Raw genomic sequence first — 25,710 nt, forward strand, 5'->3', positions numbered from 1 at the left:
GCACTCAGGGAATGGCGTGACATCATAAAGCATGTAAATGTAATTCCTCACACTGTGACTATGCAGTTTAAATGAATTATGAAAACGTCTGAGACATAGTTGTCCTCTTCATGCAATCCCTCATCTTACCCAGATGTCCAGCTGCGGGCCCTCATACTGTTGTCCCTCAAAGACCTCTGGAGCAGCATAAGGCGGGCTGCCACACCATGTGGCCAGAGGCTCCCCGGGCTGGAAGAAGTTTCCAAATCCAAAATCTACACAGGAAAACACAGAGGTGAGTAGGTTAAAGATCTTTTTTAAACATTAACGTTCGCTGATATATTAGAAAGGCCATAGCAGACATGTTGTTCTCCGGCGATTTTTGCAGAAAAGGAAGGTTGAATATCCACTGTAGAGCTGTGGTGACTTGTATGTTTAAGTATTAAAACTGTACAAAGTATTTATGCAGAACAAAGGTGGTCAAGGACTGCAACTGAGTCTGCATACAGATTTTGCGTAATCTAGTAAACGACTCACATTTTTGCACATTGAGGAAATGGGGCCTTTGTATGAGGCAACCACCCCTGGAGACTGACATGAGGTCATTAGTGCTGGGATCTGATTGGCTGTCTGTAGAATGACTAAAACTTCGATTTTCATCTTCAGAGCAGAGCAGACAGAGCACTTGGACAAATGCACACAAAACGTGGAGAAGTTCAAGTCTGCCTTTCATTAAAATCAGACTGAAAGCTGCAGTTGAACCTGCCAAATTACTCTGAGTCAACTTTTGTGCCTGCAATCATTCAGCAAACCCATTTTTCATATTAGCTCATATCACTCTCAGACACTTTCTCCTTCTCATGTGTCTGCTTTGTTCTCAAATCTTCTCCAATGATTTGTTCATCTCTTCTCATTGTTTGCTTTTTTACAAGACTCGAGTCACATGCTCTCCTCTGGTGTGGGATGAAGAAACCTTCTTACAGGTTTTCTCTGAATTGTGTCATTGTTAATGTCATTCCCTCAACTTGTGATGGGCATTGGTAGTTATCTAATGGTTCGTGGTTGGATCAAAAGAGTAAAATTGACAACAGATAAATATGCTCCCTTCTTGGTTAGTCCATTATCAATGGGATGATGTTATGGAATCTGCACTTAACTCTCCACCCCCACCCTTTTTTCCATAACTCGAAATAGTTACATAAACAGACAGAGAAATGTATTGCAAAACAATTAAATAACAGATAAAAAACTAATCTGGCTTACATAACGGGGCTGGAGGGGATGTGGGTTCGTACACACACACACACACACACACACACACACACACAAAGACACATACACGCTCGCACAATGAGTAGTGTGAGAGTGTCCGAAACAAAATGATTAACAAATTCCTTTTTCTTTGTGCGTTTCCTCATTATGAGCCTTTACAATGAACCCAACATCATCTACAACACACTGTACATCGAAGACAAATACACACGGTTAACAGACTATAAAACATCTCCCAGTGTGTAGAGCTGCTCACAGCAACTTTTAAATAATCAACAAATAGGCAAAAAAAACAAACATCTATGACCAATTACACGTCAGATTCAGTTGTTTTGCTTTTTCCATCATACCAACATCAAGCAAATAAACCTCCAGGTTAAGACCACTTTATGCCTCACTGAAGCCTCAAACACATTTCCATGGTAAAATTTTATTGGTGGTCGAATAATTAAGTTAAACAAGTTTTATCTCTCGACAGACCTAATATATGCTTTTAACCCAGTGACAACAAATGCTGGTTTGTTTCTGGTTTTGGAGATCCAAAAGTGATCCCAAAGCCATTTCGTCATTTCTGCACAGAGATCTTTGCAGCATCCATGGCTATTCTCACTCACCCCATCTACTCTCTGCTCTTATATAAAGGCAAAGCTAAGCTAAACTAAACTTAAAGCAAAGTGGATTACGACAATGTATAATCCAAACTGCAATCAGTTTATTTCTTGGAAAAGATGTAGAAGATTCTAGTTTAAATACACGTAGGAATCCGATTTGAGAGATCAGCAAAACCGAATAAAGGGGATGGCAGATGTGAGGCCAGGCAGTCAAACGGTCTAATTACTAAAATGCAGGTAGCAGCAGGGACGGCTGAAATGAAGTGGAAGTGGAAGCAGCATGATATAGTGGGTTTATTACATTGATGTTTACTGTCTGACGCTGCTGTGAAGGTGAGATGTGGGATGCAGGCAGAGCCGAGTGGAGCGGCACAGTTGGTTTATCGTCAGAGGCTGTGACCCATTTCATGGAGCTGAATACTGAGCAGACTGGTTGACGTCAAACACTCCAGCACGCTGCAGGCTACTAACAGCAGTCACAGCTCCACAGGAAGGGCGGGGAGGCAGGGGGATGCGGGTGTCGAGCACAACAGCATTAGCATAATATCAGACATGTTTCACTTGAAAACAATTCACCTAAAACTCTCTCTGTATCTGTGTGTGTGTGTGTGTGTGCGTCAGTGATGCCTTGCAGCTGTTAGAGGATGAAATCCTGCATTACCAAATTTGATAGATCTGTAAATATAGTTACGACTGCAGCACAGTCCTCACATTCTTTAACCAAGCAAAGAACTCTTCCTCCTCATCCTTCTCCTCACATCTTTCAGGATACTTCAGCCACTTTCACGCTCACAGTAACAGGAAGATGTGACGCGACGTAAATTCTTACTCTCTTTTGAAAAGTTGAATTAATATAAATCAAAACACAGACAGGGATTGTGCTAATGTTTCTTCGACTTCACGTTGAAGAATCCGCAGCAGGAATGTTACGAGGATATTTTGGTGCCATGAAAAATAAAAAAAAGCTGTAATTGTCATCAACCAAGAAGAAAAAAAAAATCCCTCAAACTATAAACACAATTTTCTACGTTTTCACAGATGAACTAGACTTGTTGAGCTGTTGGTGCAAAACTCAAAAGAGAAAAACCCTTCATGTATCATTGCATACACCAGGTGCTCATTAAGAAAACATTAGCACTGAATATTATTTACTCAAGTAAGCAAAGCTTGAACCCAATTAGCACCCAATTACCCAGGTGGAAACACCCAGACATCAAAAATGTTCACACACAATGTGGGAAAATCCTCTCTGGCTCCTTGTTAAAGAGACTCAAGGTACAGCACTATTGAACACTTCATCCAAATAGCAGCTGTGTATGTGTTGTAGTCTTTAATTTTTCTGGGCTCTCTGTTTGATTGCCATTATGTGTGCCGTTATACTGAAAATGCTAATGAATTAATAAACTGCTTCAAAATAGCATTGGATGCACAGGAAGAAAGGAAGGAGGAGTAAAAGAAGGGAGGAGAAAGCAGATAAAAAAAAAAAAAGCCCACGGAGACAGGAATGGGATGCTGTGGCGGAATGACTTTTCAATCCAGTCTCATCATCTTTTCCATTTTTAATTTCCAATTCAATTTGAAGGAGTGCGCTTTAACGGCCGAGAAAGAAATGTAGTAAATGTACAGAAAGGTTTCTTGAGAACAAAGAATAACAAAGTGTTACCACTGTTACCATTATCGCAGAATCAAAAGTGTAAACAAAGAGCAATTAGAATTTGTTTTGTAAACCTGCGTTGGACAGTGTTTGTCGTGTCCACATTATTTAATTGAGCATGTATCACCTCGAGGGTTTGGCGCACTTCTAGCAACATCGTTACGCGAATAGCTTTAACCTTTAGAGAAGTCAATATAAGTTAACGAGGCCGTGAATAGCTGATGATCTGAGGCACAGTAGGACACTGTGATTTTTATCTATTTTTTCCTTAACACGTGACCACAACCAGAAACACACATTAATTTTCCCGTGAAGCGACAAAAGGAGCCTGGTCTCTTTCTCTGCTCCAGCAACTAGCTCTTGATGTTGTTATTCCTCCTCCTCTCTTTCCATCCCCTTCAATCTGTCAACTCGACCCTAACGGGGCTGTTTGAAGTAAAAACATTAAGGGCACTCCCCGCTGCTACTGTTGCGCTCTCCCCTGCAGCACCATGAGTATGACCTTTCTTTGACTGACCATCAGTAAAGCTTCATACAGGCTGACCAGAGGTGGCCTTTAGAAAACTGGGACTGCAGGAAAAACCTCGAAGCACTGACTTATAGTATTTGCACAAGAACGGAAATAATTGGTTAAAAAAAAAAATAATAATAAAAAAATTGGAAGTCTTAAAAAAAAAAAATTCAATAATAAATCATGCATAAATATATATATATATATATATATATGCATGATTTATTATTGAAAATGGTTATTGATAAAATTTCTAATAAAATAAAAATGTCTATTGATAAATGCATAAATGTATAAATATATATTTATGCATGATTTATTATTGATATATGAATAGTTTTTTTTTTAAGATTTCCAATTTTTATATATATATAAATATATATAAAAAAATAATAAAAATCAGAGTAGCCGAGTTAGCAAACGAGAGGATTTATGATTGCTTTTTTCTGCTCCTCTGGATGTGGACCAAGTAGACAATTTCCAAGGAGTGGTCTGGACCAGAAACTCATCGTGGGGCTGAGGGCTCCAGGATGACCTCATTAATTAGCGTGCGGTCAATTGAAAGTATAACTCAGCATTGTTTGTACCAGTAAAACTAAATTCAAAACTAAAAATCACCTGCAGTGCTTCTTTGTTGCCCATTTTGGAGATGTGAGTGATAAGAAACGTTATCCACATCGGGCCGTTCATACGCAGCTTTACATCAAAAGTGCTTGAAATAGAAAAAAAATAAGCTAACTGGTAAAGAAATATGAGTACAATCAAAAATAAGATTTAAAATGACAAGACACAACTTTTCTGCTCCTCATTCGTGCCCAAAAAAGAAATCATTTTAAGAATACAGATTTAATTTCAGCATCCAGGCAGAATAAAACAGACAGCTGTATAATAAAGCAGAGTTTGTTACTCATCTAGAAGAAACAGTTCACACTAATTATTAGTTTTCAAACGTCTGAGGTTGCAGAGCCCTCTGCATACGCTTGCTTACCTTGACATCATGAATCTAACCCTAACCACTGCTAATCTCACTGTCCGTCACTTATTGTATTCATTTTTATTTTTTAAATCACTTTCTGTTGCTACTTATTTTTGCTTCCTTTGCCTCCCGACAACAACAGGGGCCTTTTCACGCAAGATAATTCCATAATTTCTCTACTTTTTCAGGGACACCTCATGCCCATAGGTGAATTAGAAACGAGGCTTACGGGGAGCCAACCTAAACACTGAAGGGTGTTGTTGTCCTGAAGCCAGTGCATTGCACATTCAACATTTATTCTATCATGATAAGCTGAAGCAATAATCTTGTGCAATGACACCAACATAAACATAAAACAGGCCGAGTCTGTTGAGAAGCAGGAGTGAAGTTTTTACAGGAGACGCTCCTCTCATGTCTTTCATTGTTGAGTTTATACCATATCTTAAAGTTGAATTTCTCTAATATCCATAACAAAATCTTACATTTGGACATCTCTGCCCTGAGGCCTTCCAGTGTGTTAAAGCATCCCTGGTAATTTTAACAAAATATCAGATGTTCCCCAGGGCTCGTGATAAACTTATGACCATTGTACACTTTTAGGTTGGACAAATAATCGAAAGATGACTTTATCATTGAAGTGAGCACAAGTTGCAGATTTAGGGACATTTTTAGCTCAACTAAAGAGGAAAACGTAACCTTTCTTTCACCAGACCGGAGAGGAGTGCTGACCTCCGTGCAGGAATGTGAACAATTAAAGAGTGGAATGAGTTATTGTACTGTATGTCACAAATCTTACACGTCAACTCGTCGAAACCTCCTGTACCATTTACAAACTAGTCGGAGCATGTTATGGGTAGAAGAGAAGCACAGATTGTACCTTTCTGCTGCTCGGTGAAATCTTTGCTAATCACAAGCCATGTAATGTTCTATTCGTTGTTTTCCTGCTTCAAATCCAATCTGCTGTGCGGACAATTGGCTGTGAGTCAGACATGTTTGTGAAAATTACTGCTAGGGTAATAACATCTTTGGCGTTGTCATATTGGACCCTTCTGAGAAGCAGAGACACGTTGCTGTTAAAAATGCTAATTTCTTAAATGATCATTCTATAGCTCTGTCCATTTTTGGTCTTTATCTGGTTTTACCTTCTTTTAATGATAAAAAGTCACGGAAGACATGACATGTACGAAAGGCTAACCGAGTGCTCGTAGGAAATCATGAAAAGTCTGTTGATTTCCCCCTTTTTGCAACATTTATCAGACAATGACAGAACTCAGCTTTTTGAAGTTGAAGTCCTTTAACCCATTTAGGCCTAAAATGCCTGGAAAAGAATGCCTGTAAAACCTATGGGCGATTTCAGAAAGACCCCCAAAAACCTGAAGTTTTTCTGGAAATTCAGCAATTGTGTCAACGCCTACTAAATGATTGATTTCTTAGCCTCTGTAGCAGATAGAAACAAAATTCAAATTTTGAAGAGCTTACACCTGTGGCTTTCTTTGGAAATTGAGTTTATTTACATACTACTTCACGAAAATAGAAAATGTAAAAAGTAAAGTGCAGGAACAGCACTATTTTCAATTAGAAAACAGTAATAAAATAAAATTTAATTTTATATTTAAATTATTTATTTATCTATGTATATTTATTTTATCGCCAGTAATCTCTTCGTACTGGCAGCACAAGGAGTCCATACACATTCCAATAAACGTTTTCATCTCCGGCACAGTTACGTGTGACCACCTTGCCATCTTTGCTCGAGCTGGAGTCTGAAGTACCTGGTCACTGTATCTATTCGTCTCGGAAACGAGATGCGCCCAAAGCTCCTCAGTAAAAATATGATTAAATGCCTGCAACGGTGTGGCATCTGCAGGTAAATCGACTTTCACCCCTGGTGTGCGGTTGAAATCTCTCCGTCGATTACGGTGGTAGTTGTCAGTCTTCCACTCACATTCAAACCCTTCAAAATCATCCTCGTCGTTATCGTCATCTTCAAACATATGTGCTAGCCATAAAGCTTGATCAATTGGGTCAACACGTTCATCAGCATCATCAAAGCCAAGACACTCCTCACAATTGCTACCATCTGAAAAAGACGTGTACGCTTTCCCGGCCTTAATGGTAGAATAACTCAACAGCGCCCCCGGCTTTAAAGGTAGAAATGCGTCAATTCTTTCCCGGCCTAAATGGGTTAAGGGCAAGAACCATTTTGTCCAAGGCACACATTCATACTCACAGTGTCTGATATGCTTTCATATTTTTAGCTGTCTTCATGTAATCAGCTCACCTCTGATGGACTTCAGTATCGGCTCTGTAAAAGGCCTGAGATGAACCCCGGCCGCTCTCAGAACACTGTCAGAGCGGCAGCCCTGCCACCCTGCTATGCATGCTCCTTATCTTTCTTCCTTCATCCTTTTATCCATTACTCTTTCTCCAAAGTAGCCAAAGCATTTTATCAGCTCTTCTCCCCTCCATTAAACCCATACTTGTCACTCCCACTACCCCGAGCTCCCTCTCCACCACATGGGGACATTCTCACTTGCTAGCTCTAAATGCTTGTTGTTTAACAGTCACACTTTGATGCTTGTACAACACTCCGCCAGCTTGGCCTCACATCTCTGCCTTTAGGTGTGTTCCTCTTTAGCACTTCCCCAACAAAATTAAAGCCAGAGGGGGTCGGATTGTTGAGCTCCTCTGACCATCAGTTTTGAAAAGGTAGCAGCACAGGCCACTTGCTGAGAATCTAAGATGTCTGTCGTACTATCTTCCAGCCAGCAGCCGTCTCACAAGCAACCTCTGACCACTTCTCAACACTGTGCAAATGCCCCAGGCAGGTAGTTAAGACATTTCTGAGCTACACCAGCACTGAGCTCATGGCATGCAGTAGATCAAAACATCCATGCAGTCTTCCTGTTTTTCTCATCTCAGTGTGAGTTATGGACACCCCCCGCCCCCCAACACCCCACCCCACTATGTGTTTCTAGTACCTGCAATCTTGATGTTCATATGTCCGTCGAGCAGCAGATTCTCTGCCTTAAGGTCTCTGTGGACGATGTTTCGGTTGTGACAGTACTCGACTGCAGACAGAATTTGCCAGAACTTCCTCCTGGCCTCAAGTTCGCTGAGGCGGCCGTGCTTCGCCAGATAGTCTGCAGCCAGAGAGAAAGACATTGGAAAGAGTGACATGTAACGTTAGAACCACACGAAGATCATATTTTATGTCGATTACATAACATAAGGCCTCAAACAGGCTTTAATGCACAGTGTAAGTTATCACTCTGCAGTTAAAAAGAATGCATTTAAGCAGAATATTTTTTGTGTGCGTTGGTGGCTGGACTGAAAGGATAATTTACTTTTTTTTTTTTGGGGGGGGGGGCTTTTTATGCCTTTAATCATAGGACAGTTGGAGAGAGACAGGAATGCAAGTGGCAGAGAGAGAGGGGAGACATGCAGCAAAGGGCCGCCCGGTGCGGGAGTCGAACCGGTGCCAGCTGCAGTGAGGACTGTAGCCTCTGTACATGGGGCGGCTGCTTAACCCACTACGCCACCGACCGCCCCGGATAATTTACTTTTGATGAGGTGCAGGCCTGCTGCCAATGGTAGTTTACAGCTGCTCTACATTACAGCATGTTTTGTAAACTGATTCACTGCAAGATGTATGTTGTCATTTTTTATTTCTTTTTTACGTAAACTCCCGTTTCAACCCTGTGTAGCATGTGTGAGTAGGCCAAAGCTGACGGGGAATGTACTGTGTAGTCATAGGAGGATAAGATTCATGCAAACTGGACGTCTGCTACAGCACATACTGTCCCCATTAGTGCAAGCTGGATTTAGTGTCTGAATCGGAGGGGGTGGAGGGGGGCTAGTTTGATAATGATGACGAGTGAAGTGGTGTAGGACACCATGACACACAAACACAAACACAATTGGGATAAATCAAGACATTGATGTAAGCATGAACCTGCATTGTTGTCCAATGAGTAAAAAAAAAACATTTGATCTTTATGTTTGTCCGCTGAGCACAAAGCTGTAAGACAGAATGAATTTGCAGTTGCAAGAAAAATACACAAAACCTCAATTCTGCCCCTGAGGGGGAGCACAGACATACATTTTATCATTTTGTTTTTCCAAGCATCCAGATCACTGACCTTTCTCTCATAGTCTGTTCGTGGGCCGCCCTCGCACTGCTTTTTTTTCTTTTTTCTTTTTCTTTCACAACAAATGTGGACCAACAGATTCTTTCACAGGATGCATAATTTTTTGCAGCCCTATGATCTTTGAAAAGTGTGGTGTTTTTTTTTTTTTTTGCTGTCGGCATGGTTCCTCTTCACACTTCACTGTCTAGATAGCTTGCTAACTCTTCAATTCACACTCAGTGGCAAACAAGAGAGGACACTGTATTGGCTTTCCTTCCAGTTGGCATGGACACAGACCACTGACCAAACCTGACAACTATGCACAACAACCACAACAAATGCAGTAACAAAACAACAGACAAACAGAAAGGATTTAATCACCTGACGACCAACATTATTTTATTACATCTTGGTTTGCATAAGCCACAGCAGCACGAACTGATGGAAATACCTTTAATCTTTACCTTTTTGCACAAATTAAATATTGCAGTCGTTTCCATGAAGTGAAAATGCGCTTATGTAAAGGATAAGATTGACTAATGAAATTCTGAAAACAGACCTCTGTTGTGATCCAAAGGGAAATAAAAAAAAAAAAAAAAAAAAATCACACTGATCCACTTTCACAGGTCAGTAACATCAAAAACATTGTGCAATCGACTAAACACGGGGTATTTAAAGTAGAGCAACATTTGTCCTGGTGCTTCGTGTCGTAAACGCCTCCTCAGTTCAGGGTTGATCAAAGGGGCATTTACGTGTTGGGACAATAAAAATGCTTCAATGCCCAAAGCCTCGCTATTCGTAATTTATTAACAACATAGTTGATAAATAACTCACATCTGACAGAGTGAGAAAACCTGATTAGATAGTACTTGGGGAATTCCATAGAAGAGGCCCTCTTAGTGACCAGAGCAGCTTTCAAGCAACACTGCTAATCAAAAAACACACTGTGGAGGGGAATGTGTCAAGAAGGTCCAAGTATGCACCTGTGACAAGAACAAGACTGTAAAGCAGTAATCGCTCTACGATCAAACCACTCCTTCTTTGGTCTGCTTCCATCAGCTAAGGCAGAGGTCTTCAACAGGGGGTCCGCGACCCCAAGGGGGTCCACGGAGGTACTGCAGGGGGGTCGCGAAATCTTTGGTTGATTAGACAATTTTTAACATTAAAAAAAAAAAAAAAAGTTTTTTCTCACAAATTTTGTGCAAACGTGTGCCATCCACAGATGCTTTGAGGATTCATTGTCCCATCTACATGCATGTTTAAAGTTAAAATCTGTGGATTATTTGAATAGCTCAGTGTTGTATGCAAGATGTTTGTTTATAAATGGCAGTGGCACGGCAACCCTGTGCCTTGCACATGTTTAAAATAAAAACATGAATATATTAACCTGTGTATTATTTGAATAGCTTAGTATTGAATGTACAATAACAGAGTAGCTATATTTATAAACGGCACTAGGCCCCGTTAAATATAAAACACAATTGTATGCCATATTAATAGTAGGGGGGTCCCTGCTCCAACTCTCCATCAGTTTGGGGGTCCCTGGCCTGAAAAACGTTGAAGACCCCTGAGCTAAGGCATCAGCATAGATCAGCTCAGGCAGTCGACAGGGGGCCAGCTGAAAAGCTACAAGTACATAACTCAATCCCATTTTCAGGCCAAATCTGGACGCAGCACACTCTTAGGCAATCTTTGCACTACAGAGTTCATGATTTTTCGGTCATTTGTATTGAGGACTCTTTAACTTATCAATCCCATTGTTTCTGTTGGTACAAATTTCCCTGTTTGGTTGATTTATTGACATTTCCCAGTTCTGAAAAGGAAGCTGCTTGATTGTTTTTAACACTGTATAAACTAACCTGCTCAACACCACAGCTTAGCTTCGTTCTGTATGAACAAGTGGCAGCATTGTATCGTTACCGTGGCACTCGAACAACAGGCCGTTACAGTTGGTACAATCACAACTGAACTGCCTTACACACACAATGCAGCATGTTACCCCGGTTGAACAATGAGTAATACGCTGGTACAATGTCAGTGAGGGTAAAGACCTCAGCACAGTATAGCAGGCAGAGCTAGATTCTGGGAAAGGGAACAGAACAAGTATGAATCATAGGGGTATTAGGGAATGGCTCAACAACCACTGTGTTCCACTTCTGCTGAGTGCTGGTTGAGGAGCTAAGTCTCTTAACAGCTGCTCAGGTTTGGACAGGACACACATCATGGGTACAAACTGGCTTGTTGGATAGGGCTCTGGCCTGACTTCAGAAAGCGCTGTACCGAAGGCATGAGAAGAGTCGATATGTGTGTGTTAAGGACAAGGGGCAAACACATCGCGACTATCACACACTGTTTCCACATGAGTAACTGATACCCAAACCACTTAAAAGCAGCAGCCTCATTAAAGTCACATCTATATGCATGTTGATAGATGTTGGTGCTGATATAATAGTGGCACCCTGAGGGGTCAGTGAGGACTGGAGCCAGCTGGAGCAGAGCACTGCCCTTTCATTAAATGTAAAACCAACAACTAAATGTGACAGCTAAAGTCTCTTCTGTTTCACTGAACACTTGCACAAACACAGTCCACTCCCATCAAAATAAAAAGAAAATAGCCGTTTGTCTAAAAAATATGCTTATTAAAAAAAAATATTAAGAACCTATTGATTCCTACTTCCGCAACTGGTCATATCTAAACGCATTAGGGATATGCTGGTTTTACCTTCTGAATACACACAAATCAGCCACACATCGTGCACGACCTGCCTGATATGATGCTGCTCTGACCCAATGGGTCGTGAACAAAGGAACCCTTGGGGTGCCGTGTGGTGGCTTTTGGCAGCAGATCCTTTGGGGTGTGAGTGGCAGGGTGGGGCATTTTTTGGATCAGGTTTGTTCAGGCACACGGATCAGAAGATTGTACAAGTTGGGAACTGGAGTGTTGAGGCCGAGATATGGGGCTCCTGTCATGGAGTGCCGGAGCTATGTACCACCTACCAGCAGCGTTTAGGTGGGAAGTACCGCAAGTGAAAGAGCAACATCCCCATTGTATTGAACATCATGATTGTTCACTTCATCAGTGTGTGTTCTGATGGAAGTTTTCATTCTTGTCAGTTACAGTTAATTAAATTTTGATTCTGTATTTGTTAGTCAGATAAAACCAGATAAGTTATATTATTCTCTAGGATATTATGACGATATTCTTCACAATTTCTTAATCTTTTAAGAAGATTATTCAATCTATGAATCTAATGTACCCTTTAATTGATGAAAGAACCGACTTCAAATGCAATAAGTTGGGACGCTGTGTAAAATTGTAAATAAAAACAGAATGCAAAGATTTGCAAATCTCACGAGCCAATATTTTGTTCACAACAGAGCATAGAAAACCTATCAAATCTTTAAAGTGACACATTTGACTGTTTTGTGAAAGTATTTGCTGAATATCAAATTTGATCGCAGAAAATAAGTCTCAAAAAGAAAGCAGCGAAAAGCTGGAAAAGTGGGTGTTTCTAAAAAGAAACACATTAGATTGGCTGGCATCAGGTCAAAAACATGACTAGGTATAAAAGGAGCACCCTAAAGAGGCAGATTCTCTCAGAAGTAAAGCTGGGCAGAAGTTCCGTAACCTGGAAAGCACTGTAGCAACAAATTGTGGAGCAATTCCTGAGTAATAAAAAAATAAAAATAAAAAGAGTAATTTTCCATCATCTAAAGAAAACATCATCAAAAGATTCAGAGAATCTCAAATCATCTATGTGCACAAGGTGCTGTGCCAAAAATCCATACTGGATGCCTGTGATCTTCAGGCCGCACTGCATTAAAAACAGATAGATTCCATCATGGAAATCACTGCATGGCCTCAGGAAGACTTCCAGAAATTGCTGGCTGTGAACACTAACAGCTCAGCGTGCCCTTTAACCTAAATGCAGGTTAAAGCTCTATCATGAAAAGAAGCAGCCATATGTGAACACGATCCAGAAACACTGCCGTCTTCTCTGGACCAAAGCTCGTTTTCAATGGTCTGAGGCTAAATGGAAATCTGTTTTGTCCAGACAAGATTGGGACAATATTCCTCTCCGAACTGGTCAACTGGTCTCCTCAGGTCCCAGATGTTAACAGAGAAAAAGACGAGGATACGATGGTAAAAGAAGATGTTCCTGCCTTCACCTTTAATATGAGCTCATATTTTATAATGAGAAAGTAAAATGTCTCACATCAACATTTGACCATTTCCATCTTTTTTTCATTTTTTGTGAGTAAAACATCAGTTAATGAGAAACGCTAATCATTGCGTTGTGTTTTATTTACAGCTTACAAAGTGTCCTGACTTTTTTAGAATTGGGGATGTACGCACCAGACACCATTTCCAGATGTCTTCAGTGACTGAATATGGAAGCAAATGACCTGAGCTCAAGCGTCAAATGAAGAAAAACATGCTGCCATGCAAAATTCAGCCTGAAAACACATTGTACATTTCAGAAAGTGGAAAAATCTGCATCACTAAATCCTTCTTAGGGTAAGTATTAGCTTTATATTAGAATTAGATCAGAAAGGTTACACTGAGGCAGAAGTGGGATGCTGTGACTTGGTACAATTAGTTGAAAAATGTAGGTGGTTCTCAGATCTGCCAGCTACCAGCCTAACCGTAAAACACAAATGTTACATGAGAACATTAAACATAAATTTCAGTTCTGTGTAGTTCTGTTTATGGGCATTTCTACTTATCATCTACTTAGTAGAGCGACTACAGGGGCACTGATAGTTGTCACGATCACAAAGCTTCAGTTCTGTTAGAAGACACGGAAGCCTTCTAGTACCACGAAATAGAAGCTCCTCCCTTCAAATCTTTCCCTAAAGTATTAAAAGTCAAAGCTGTCACACAAAGCCGCAAGATGTGCAGAAAACGGACTTAGGATTATAAAGAATGGTGTCTGGAGAAATAGAACCTGACATCCTACTGTATGTAAATAAGAAAGCGTCTCAAAAATAGCATGGGTGCTCCTTTGAAGACAACACTCCCTGTGTCTCATTCCCTTCTCAGCAGTAAGGGATCTACATGAGTGATCTTACTCACTTACACTCCCCTCCTTCAGCAGTGCTTTCTTAAATATGCATGCCCTACATTTCCCCAACACCTCCCAAATTCAAAAGGATGTCCCCTGCTCGCGCCTCTGTTTCATTCCGTCTCCTCTCCCCTCCTGCCTCTGCAACTACGCTTTATTTGTGGTTGACCCAATTTCCAGGTTTGATCCATCCTGCGGTGTTGTGGCAGACTGCGGAGCGATAGTCTGACAGACACCATCATTGTCTCTGCTGTGCCCGTTACTCTGCCCACCCATCCTTTCGCAACAACGAACCCATCACTCTGTGCCTCCTCCCTCTAAACTCACATCAGCGTCTTTGTCTTTGCGGCTGCAGACACACACACGCTGCCCCCTCCTGATACACACCACCCCACCCCCCGCCCCCCCAACTCCTTTAAACTGTTTGATCTGAAGAAAAATTGGCTTCACCAATTTGCTGCAACTCCGTGGGCTGCTAAGCATTCACAGCACTATCATAGATCACACCTTCCACTCTTCCTAACCTATGGCCAGGAGCAGACCTGAGAAATTCATCATGTCGGAAAGCGGAGGCAGCTCTCTTGAGGGTGAAAGTGGAGGAAGAGAGTGGCGCTCTGATGTGGAAGCTTAATCGCTTGGCGGCGTGCATCACGACTAAATGACTCGATCCACCTCCAGAAAGCTTATTTGGAAATCAGGAATGATTGTTCAATTCTGTGAAATTGAATACTGTAATACTTGTCTAGTGCTGCAGCTACGAGTCAGTGTCTGACTGGCTTAGACAAAGCTGCGATTGCTGCAGCTGATGTTGACATATAAACGTCTTTCATAACTACGTTACATTGTGCAATCAGGGCAGAGGGGTCTGAGGAATCAGGACACAATGGTTTTATAATATCCAGAGATGATCCATGACGAAGCTCTATGGATTATAGACACCAACCTTGACCATTCATTATTCAAAGGAATGTATGACATGTTGGGAAAAATGCAACCTCGCTCTGAGTGGGATCGCAAGATTGATAGCACTCTCAGGTTTGATAAAGAAATATGAAAGAAAATTCAAGTGAAAATGGGGAACGTATATTACATTGTCTATGTCTGCAAGCACAATAGCAGAAAACTCTTTCTTTGTGTGAAAATAGAATAGAGATGTTCTTGTAAGAGTTTGAGGGGGATTGTAATCTTCTTGTCTCTATAAAGCTTGGCCAGTTTAACCAAACAATAAAAAGCTAAAGAGCCTTAACATGTGCATTTGCAGTGATAAGTCACTTCATCTATATCTGCATGTTTTCTTAGGGGCAGTTTCCCAGCTTTCTCTAGGTCACAGGAACAGCAGTTGCTGAGTCAACATCACAAGTGGGGAACACTGGTCTCTGAATTTTACAGACGCACAAACAAAATGCACACAATCACACGACGGACACAGCCTACTGCCTGAGTAATCCTCTCAGCTCCTCTGTCTGGAAGTGGGTTGACAGCAAACATTCTCAGAGTGTCTCATAGGTGAGGCTACTAATCTATGAGGCTCACGAACTATTTATACGTCGCCTACATCAGACAGGTCGACACTTGTGTTCAGAAATAGTGAAATTTTTGGGAAGGTTTGGGTCAAAATGAAAATGGTTTCCTTTGCCAAGTAAGTAAAGCATAACCTCACTTCACAAAGGATAAAGACACAGATGACATACTCTTTTTCTGTATTTCGAAGTAACAAATTAATCAAAAATTGGACCAAAGCAAAGTTTAGCAGCTTTGCACACATTTTATTCAAACACAAATTTTTGCGAGGAGGATGTAGGTTCACAAAAGCACCACAGCCCCAGAGTCTGCTCATCTTCCTGGAGGTCTTCTGCACTCAGACATGGATATTGGCCTGCCTGTCAAGCAATTCTACCTGCAGTTCCCTCAGAGAGCTTCTTGTTCCTCCAGACCTCTAACTGACCTCCACTGTTCCTGTTACATTACACACGGAGGGACGAGCCCAATGAAAACATTCTGCTGACTTTTTACAGCTTTACTCTCCCCTGCTTTGTGGGCTTCAGTTATTTGTTCTTAAATTTGTGTCACGATAGATTTTAGTTGAGTGCTACGAATCTGTATGTAGAAGCCCATATGGGTGCTACTTATTAAGACAAGTTTTAAGGTGTGTTGAAATGTGCATCTCCTTTTCTTTCTTTTTCATAGGAAAAAAGCCCCTTTCAACCTAATTCTGCATGGTGCCCTTTTTCTTCTTTCTAAAATCGGATTAAAAAAATAAATAAATAAAAAAGGTAAATGGTCTACACGAATATTGTTTTTTTTTCTTTTTCAGTGTTGTCTAAGCTCCACAAAGCTCTTCACGTGTGTTTCTGATTCACCTTCTCTTTCTCCATCTACAATTACACACCGATGAAGATGTGGGAGGCAATGTGTGCTTCAGTGTCACCGTGACCGCAGAATCGAACTAGATGGGCAATGGCAGCTCCAAAATTTTGAGAAGAATACCATCTTTTGCTTGCGTACACGTCGGCACGTTCAGAGCTGGAGAGAAACTTCTTTGGGCTCATGTCCAATGAACTGGATTGAAGATTACAGTCTGTACACATTGTACTAACAGTGACTGTGCTGTTAATGTGCGACAGTGATAGAGCGCACGCGGTGCTATGGTAAGCCGAGATAAATTGTTATCTCCATGTACTATTCTTGCTCTGTTCCGACTTGTCTGTCTTGCATGTACCATTGTATTCATTTGCGCTGCAGACTAAAACAGTGTTTAACATTTCTTCTAAAACATAAATAACTCAAGTGTTGTGGTCTGAATGGTTAGACTTGGAAACTTGGTCTGTGTGGTTTCAACAATTAATTGCAACTTCCTTATTGGGCATTTTTGTCTCTCAGAAACATGCCTCTGTGACATGGTTGGAAATTATTATTACACAAAGCGAGATCTACTTGTTCCAAAGCTGAAAATGGGGAGGCATTTGCTTACATTTTTTTCTAATGTGTAATCTGCTTACGTAATTCGCAAAATTACAAAATGGAGCCAAAACTGCCTGATTGCGTTTGTGATAAATATACAGTGTACAGTTTTGTCAAAAATAAGGTATAACCTTTCAGGTCTAAGGTTTTACATATCGGTACATAACAGAAATTAGATAAATGCCACTTAAAAAGAGGTAAATACCACTTCGGATGAACAACACATGACATTTTAACAGCGTGTTATTGTTCACTGAACAAGAATTAAACCAAAATTTTTTGTGTGGAAAAACTAAATACAACCCGTTTAATGTCTTGTGGAACCACCTTTAGCAGGACCAGGTCTTCTGGGTGCACAGCAAGCCCAAGTGACCATCGCAGTGCTCGACAGTTAGGATGAAGTGTTTGAGCAGATACATAGTGCTGCTGTGCATTAGGACCAAACATCTCCACCTGGACACTGTTCCAGAAGTCTTGTGGTTGGTTCATGTCCATGTCCCTTTTAAAGAACACCTGCTGATGATCAGTTACTTAGCAGCACCTGGCTGCTTTGAAGCTCTTCTATTGAACTCCACCAAATTAGTTTGGCTTTTTTCTTTTTTCATCCGAGGATGTATTTATCTATTATAAGGACCAGATGTTTATCTTTGTAATGCCCTGTTGCATAAAACCACGGAATTAAGTGAAAATGTACTTTCATTTTTTTTAATTTTTTTTTTAAATGACTGCATTTTCTGCTTATGTAACATCCATTTCAGTTTCACAATTTGATCCTGCTGGTTTACCTGAATGTGAAGAGGTCACTGTTCATGACGTTATCTTTCAGAATACCGAGACCGTTGCGTGTTTGGAAATCAAGGATAATGTGTTGAGACTGCATACAGATTCAGCCCGTTCACTGTGGACCTTCACTCAAACTCCCCGTTACATGATTCAGTCATGAGAAGATCCAAAAAATAACCGATTGCCATATACTGTCTCACCTTATCAAATTCTGAGAATTTGCAGCTTTTGCTTATATTCTGTGACAGAAAATTGATTAAAGACAGATTTTGGGAGAGGTGATAGACATTTTTAATTCTTTCTAGGCTGCTCATTTGGAAAGGAAGGTTAATTGTGTAAGCCTTGTCTCATGTCTCACTCCTGTTATCCAATGCAAAGTTGTTTGTATAGTGCAAATAAAGGTAAACTAAACAAAACTATTAGCCTTCCTGGTGGACAAAGGCTTTGTAGACAAAATTCAGGTGAAGTTTAAGTGTCACGTTAACCAACCAGTGGACTGATATTGCCACTTGGCAGCAGGGAGAAAGTAATCTTGATATCATGAACAGTGAGGAACATTTAATCAGTAAATCTGCCAGGTGTGAGTGACTCTGCAGCACAAATGGTAATAAAGCCAACTTTTTCTCTTTGGAGGCTGCCTCTCTGCGGCCTTGATGGCTCATCGGTGATGTCACTTTATACGACAAGAAAACAACGTCAGCACATTTAGAGCAAAAAATGACTAGTAACACATGACAAGGGTTACGTCAGGACATTGTTCTCAGATTTCCATCAATCACATGACCTTTGAGATTGGAGCTGGGAGAACTGAAAGAGCAGCGCAAACTCAACAAGACTTTGACACTTTCTTGTTTGCCAAAAAACTTTCTGACGCAAGGGAACAGATCTTTTTTTTCTTTAAACTGATACGGGAAGACAGTGAATGAGCTGGGCGGGACAAAAACAATGGGCTCAGACTGATCTTGTACTAGAAAAGATCACTCACCGAAGATCTCCCCATTCTTGGCATACTCCGTGACTAAGTAAAGCATGTTCTTCGTCTCCATCACCTGAGAGAAGGAGAGGACGAAGGAACGGGGGCCAAGGGAGAGGGAGAAAAGAGGGGGAGAATTAATAAACAAAAAAACATTTTTCCAACAGAATTATCACAATATAATCCAAACGGTCTCCTAAAACAAAAGAGAATTAGAAGAGGGGGAAAAAAAATCCATAAAAATAGATAAAGAGGACCAAAATATGACACAATCAACCACAGAGTGGGCTCGGTTTTTAAAGTGCAGTGTGTTGAATCCACAAAATCCCAAGCCAAACAAAATGCATGAATGGACCAGGGTCTAAATATGGCAGCCATGTAAGAGAATGGAGGTGGACGGCTGGTGTTGCTGAGTGTATCTGAATGGTACTTAAAACCTTTCAGTGCTGACACGGTGCTGCGTTGTGTGGGAGGAGGAGAACCGATTTAGAAACAGAAACACTCAGGAGATGAACAGAATTAAACGCAGAGGGGAGAATCAGATGGAGAGGGGAGGATGAATCAGACACAGTGAGCCAGACATTCACACTAGAGATCCCACGCTCTTTGTTTGTGATCAATTTTCCATCTGTTACACTGACCGATTCATGGATTTAGGAAATGTAACCGGTTGGTCTGGGTTGTGCAACAAACATATTTTGTCCTCTCCGATTATACGGCTTGATTGATTAATAAAGTAAGCGTAGCGATTTGCTGTTCAGAGCCAAAAACAGCAACTAAACTGGAAAATGAAGCCTTCGCACCACAGTCTATTTGAATCATCGCGGCAGGACCGGCACAGGTGTAACTCATAGTATTAATGATGGCTCAGTTTCATTTTGGCGTGCCAGCAAAGCAGCATGAACAGAAACGGGGCCCTGGCACTGGCACGCATGGATGGAATGCAGCCGTTATTGATGTTATTACTTCCACCTGCGCTTGACATTGTAATATCATCACTGCCAGAGAGGTTTATCTTGATCTTACAGCTCATAGTTTTCCATCTTTTCCCGCTTCAGCTGTGATGGAGAAACGCAGAACATGATGACTCTCTTCCTGTTCCGTCTCCCATAAATCTACTATCCGATTTTCACATTCTACTTTTCCAATATACAACTCCGAGGAGTTATAGGTGGCCATTTCCCCTCCCTATAGTAGTGCTGGAAGATTTAAATATCAAAGTTTATTCATTCCCTGCTACTTTAGTCATCTGTTTATAAAGGACAACACACATTACTTTACCTCGGTATGGCGCCCTGTATCTTGGCAGTTTCAGGGGACGCTCATATTTTACGGACACCCCGCTCCGGCAGTGGAAGTACAGATATTGTGGATAGAACATAACATTTTCAAAATGCAACGTTGCTTAGATTTGTAAAGAAAAATAAAAGCCTTTTCCACTAGAAACTGTGATGAAATAATAAAACAAACTAGAAGTAAGCAAATGATGTCATGTAATAAACTGGATTGCAAAGCAGAAGTCACTGTTTGTAATCCGATCCTAAGAAATGCAAACTGCTGTCTGTGTTTGAAGCTTTGTAGCATCTGACCATTTTAACATTCATTTGGCACTTCCCCTGTTTGAATACACAACCACGAGCAAGAGCAGCTGTACTTCCTGTGGTTAATCACATGCTTTATATGTGTGTAATATTTTGCACCAGTGCTTCAGATGAATAATTGATCATCTCCACCGTAATTCTTTTAATGGGCTCAACACTTGATATTGACTGGGGTGTAGGAGATTCTGTCTTCAGGTCACAATCCATTCAATAATATCCTTAATGTATCCAAGGTTTTCTTGAAACGTGGTCGATAGGCGAACGAAATTCTCGTTTTGGCATCCCACTGACTAATACTGAGAGAGAAAAAAACGCTGCTGTCATTTTGAAACCTTTGAACTTTCAGAAAGACTCACAGCAGAAAAAAAGTGAAAGTAGAGAGCTGAACAGGTGTCGGTGAAGTGAAAAAGGAAAATCATGGCAGACTCGGGTCTGTGACGAGGCCACCCAACGCTTGTAAAAAAAACAAAAACTAATTGACCGGAGCTGATTGGATGGATGGACCTGTTGGAAATAATGATACACACCAAAATAGCCCGACATACAGCTGGAACAGTGCCACACAGTTGTGTAATGCTGATGAACGCTCATTTACATTCCCTAAACAAAGCAACAGGATCAAAAGGTTTATATAACAGTTATTGGTGGTGAGGCTGCTTTGGGACAAACTGCAGCAACATCACAGCAGCTACGGTCAGTCAAACAGATTTGACCTTTAATCACTTACTACACCAATAAAGATCAGAGCAAATCAATTGCCTTGTAACTTTCTTTTCTACACCCAGACATACAGCTATTCCAAAAGATGCCAAGCCAGAACAACAAACACAGCATTTGTGGGTTTCCTTTCTTTACCGTGCCTCACTCGACTGATAGAGCCGCAGTTTTTCTTTTTCTTCCATACTTGAAATCCCACCACACTTTTACAAATGACACCAGAATGATTTGACGTTTTCAGTTTGGAAAGAAATGGCATGATGTAATATGCATTATTAGATTACAGAAAGGGACAGACCATTAAAAATATTTCAGACAACACTCCTTTGCACAGGTCATAATGGAAAATAGGCATTGTTAATAGAAATCAGATATGTTCCATTCATTTCCCAGTAAGCCATGGCATGTTCCCAGTATGATAGTGAATCAAAACACAGTCACAGGACCTGGAAACTGAAACAGCTAAAAGGAATTTTGCCATCATTCATTTCATTCGTGACGCATGTGCTCTCCTGTTGCTTAATGTCAGCATTTCGTATGAGAGAACAGTTTATGGGAAAGAAAAAGGACCATAAACTACGCTGAAAAGTGTCTCCAATGCATTCAAAATCTGTAATAAATCAGGAAAATACTTCTTAGAACGTAGCAGTTTGGTGCCTACAGAGGCAAAGATGAGCTTCTTCATTTTGCCTTTGTAGTTACAGATTATTTACGCTTCATACTCAAGAAATTATCAACTAAGAAACTAACATAGTCCAAAAACATTAATACTAACAGCTCAAAGAGTCCTTTTTTCGTGAATAATAGTTCGCTTTGCTTTATTTTCATGAGCTTTCATATTTTAATCAGAAAAACTGCAACATCGTGCTTGAGCTACAGGAGTAGCCCAGACATTAAAAATGAAACCATCGTATCCATGTATGTAATATAAATTAGATAATAATACTACAGCAGAATATCATTAAAAACTCAAGATAGTATCTTCTAGTTGATTGCCTTTGATCTTTTTCAGCTAAATCATTGTCCAACTAAAAATTAACTTTGCACCCATGTTGGCATAACTACTCATTCAAGGTCTGACAAAGTCAGAGATGCTCTTCACACAAGTGACCGATCTATTAAGGCTTCTTATGTTGAGGGGAAATTTTACTAAACGTTTCGCTTTTACAAGCATGTTCAAAGAACAGTTGATTTCCTTGAACTTTAAGAATATCTTAAATAAAAACCAGAGTAGAAAAAAGAGGGTCTTTCGAAAAACTACCTGTCCCTCAAAGCATGCAACAAAAAAAAAAAAAAAAAAAAGAAAGGCGGTGCCAGACCATCTGAAATCCAGACAAAGGAGACAGAGCCGCTCATTGGGGAAACTGTTAATGATCCACCATGAGTTACTTCCCGTTAGATATACAATATCTTGTGGACCAAAGTCTTGCTTTCCATCACCTTAGTAAGACTTGAACTAAACATGCCACACCTTGGTAGGCAACACAACGTGAAACGGAACAATCATTGCAAAATGGAAAATAGAGCGCCAGTATTTACCCAAGAGCAAGGTGGCCAAGTTTTCAGGCTTAAAATAAGCCTCTACTTTCATTTAGATCAATTAAATTTGTATTTATGACCTCACCAATTAACAATAAAAAATCTTCTCAAGAAACTTTTTACATTCAGAAACCTAACAGTTCCTGTGAAACTGTTTGACCCATATCAGACCGATAGGAAGATACAAATGGGGCTGGACCACATGGCCTGAGCTGATTGCAATATCTTTCAGAGGAGCAAAAGAACTATAAATGACCAAACAAAATGGTTTATGTAGATTTGGTGCTCTGAAACAATCGTTACGAGAGAGAGACGACATCTCCAAACATGATTATTGTTTTTCAAAACTTGCAGGAAAAGTAGACAAAGGAAGTCCAACTGCAGATAAGAAGCCCTAAAGCTAGAGACTCACCTGGTAGAGCTTGATGATGTGGGGGTGGTCCAGCATCTTCATGATCTGAACTTCCCTGTAGATCTTCTCCAGGTTGACAGCATCCAGCTGAGTCTTGTCAATGATCTTAATGGCCACCTGCAGAATGATCAAGCATCGGTTATACAAGAGTTAATTGTTTGTTTCTCGATAGCAAACATTAGAGGAATTGTTAGGTCTCGTCAGACTCGAAGAACACTATCAAACACCTCCCCACACTCATACCGGCACAAGTGTAGACAGATATTTAATATCTGACTAGCAGAAAAGGGAGAAAGCGCGCCGCTTTTCAGCTTTTTCTCAGAAATGAGAACATCTATTTCTGAGAGATGGGATTGATTCAATACGAGGGAAAAATCCTTCATGAACAATCTTCATATCTGAAGGCACATCCATTTCTCTCTTACACCCACACACACACACGCACACACACACACACACAATGACGTGCAAACTGCACGCTGAAAGTAAACATTTCAGGCTTTCATGAAAAATGTCTGGTAGGTAAGAAGGCAAGACGAACAATTCTCCTTCAGACTGTCTCATAAACAAAAATACATCAGTGTGATCTGAAGTGTTCCAGGCATATGTGAGCCAAGCTAGGGAGGTAAACAACAGGAAACCCCAGTTCTCAGCAGACGCACCACTGTTTCATGAAGCTGAATCAGTCAAATGAAGTGTGTTGGTGCGACTTGAGATGAAATGGTAAGTGTTTTGACTTATTAAATGATTCATAAGAAAAACAAAGGAACTTCCGTGTTACTATTTTGTGCCAAAATAGTCTCTGGTCCCCCCTTTCCCCAATCATTTATGATTTTAAACCGATCATTTTTATGGATAAAATAAGCTATTTGAATCTGGCAAATGGAATAAAATGAATACACAATAAACAGTAACTCGCATCTTGATGCAGCCTTAGGTTAGAGGATACAGTAAGTTTGAGCTCAAGAGGTTTTCTTCATATTCCATGACGCTGCACAGCAATTTGAACAACGCTTATCAGTGACATTAGTAATTTTATCCTCGAACTGGCTATTACAGTGCACTGCCACCTGATGCAACTCTGTGTTGGAATCACAGATGAGCTCCTAGATGACCCCCGTGTTTGTTTCTGTAACATTCCCACCGTCTAATAGCAGCGATATCACTGAGGTAAGTAAGGGGACTGCATTTTTCATGCTGTGATCACTTAAGTGTGAACATGGCTTTATGTTTCCTCCTAATCTCTCAGTGAAGCCTGTCACCTATTTTGAGCTGCCCTTAGCAAATTTGTAGTTGGCGCTTACACACGAGCAGTCATGGGTGATTTAATAGGTTTAACACTCCATTATTATCTCCCTCGCCACAGCACAGACAGATATGCAATGCAGGATTAAATCCTATAAAGAAATCTAAATCTTATAATGCCATTCCAGTTACGAATTCAGATCTCTTGAGCACAATATTTGAAATCTCTGGTCTTTCACAGAGGGACTACAAGGTGCTTAACACGAAAAGATCCAAAGTGATAACACTGGAAACAATGCAAATGCAGTACAAGACTTCTGGTGAACTCTGCCAGCACAAAGCCATTTGAGGACAATGAGTTACACTGGGAATTTAGTTTATACACAAGGTACTGAAAGCCGGAAGACAGCACAATGTTATAATCAGTTGTGGATCAACGTAGGACCTGCTGAGCCGATGGACAGGGACCACATGTGACAAGGCCAGCTCTGTGCACACCCACAAGCTGCAATATGTATATAATGAGACGAGCGGGTCAGCATAAACACACAGAAGCCACAACTAGAAAAAGTAGGTTACACACACAGATGCACCTAACTAGGAAGGAATGCATGCACGCTGCCAGATCTTCTGTTCTGATGTGTGCTTAAACTCTGGTTTAGTCTTCACACATGAACTGGCCTAACATCTCTTACACCCTGGCATCCTGACAGGGCAGATGGCATTGCAATAAGTTGATCATTTTCCCTCCCTGCTAACCTACGCCACTGTCACAAACACCCCGAGTCTGGCCTGGTAAAGCAGCTGCAGAGGCTCTCTGCAACCGACGAGCACCGAGTGACCTCCTCTGCCAAGCCAGTCATTGAAAATGACCAACAAACAAGCATGTTTTCATTCATTCCAAATCACCACGCCAGCTGAGGGAGAGGTACGGCCACTCAGTGAAATTACCTAGCGCAGTCTGACTGAAATGAAAACGTGCATTTGCATAGCTGGCAGTATTACACGGGTGCAAATGACCTGGTTAGACTAACACCGTGCCACTTCACAGGTTTCAATAACCAGATTAACCCAATAAGGAGTTTGAAGGGGCATTTTCTTCAACTGCTAAAGATTTGCATGACGTAAAGCTTTGTTTTCCCGTGGAGTGTAACTGCTCACATTCAGCAACCAACAGATCAAAGATTAGAGCGCACAACTGTGTTTTTACAAGTTGTCCTGGTTCTAATCACTACCCGTCTCACGACACAGCTTCTTTACATGCTCTGAACGCTGTTTAC

General features: G+C 40.8%; 1 protein-coding gene across 2 annotated transcripts in view; it reads right to left on the reverse strand.

Annotated features, from left to right (window-relative positions):
- sik2b (salt-inducible kinase 2b) overlaps positions 1–25,710 on the reverse strand; it is a 44,373-nt gene that overhangs the window by 17,346 nt on the left and 1,317 nt on the right. For both annotated transcript variants that reach the window (XM_075473455.1, XM_075473457.1), the window contains exons 2-5: positions 23,186–23,302; positions 18,929–18,992; positions 7,985–8,146; positions 130–254 (exon numbers count right to left, since the gene is read on the reverse strand). In XM_075473455.1, the coding sequence (XP_075329570.1) occupies positions 130–254; positions 7,985–8,146; positions 18,929–18,992; positions 23,186–23,302 (468 nt within the window). The remainder of the gene's footprint in view (positions 1–129; positions 255–7,984; positions 8,147–18,928; positions 18,993–23,185; positions 23,303–25,710) is intronic.

Source organism: Odontesthes bonariensis, chromosome 9, assembly GCF_027942865.1.
Source record: "Odontesthes bonariensis isolate fOdoBon6 chromosome 9, fOdoBon6.hap1, whole genome shotgun sequence".
Lineage (NCBI taxonomy): Eukaryota > Metazoa > Chordata > Actinopteri > Atheriniformes > Atherinopsidae > Odontesthes > Odontesthes bonariensis.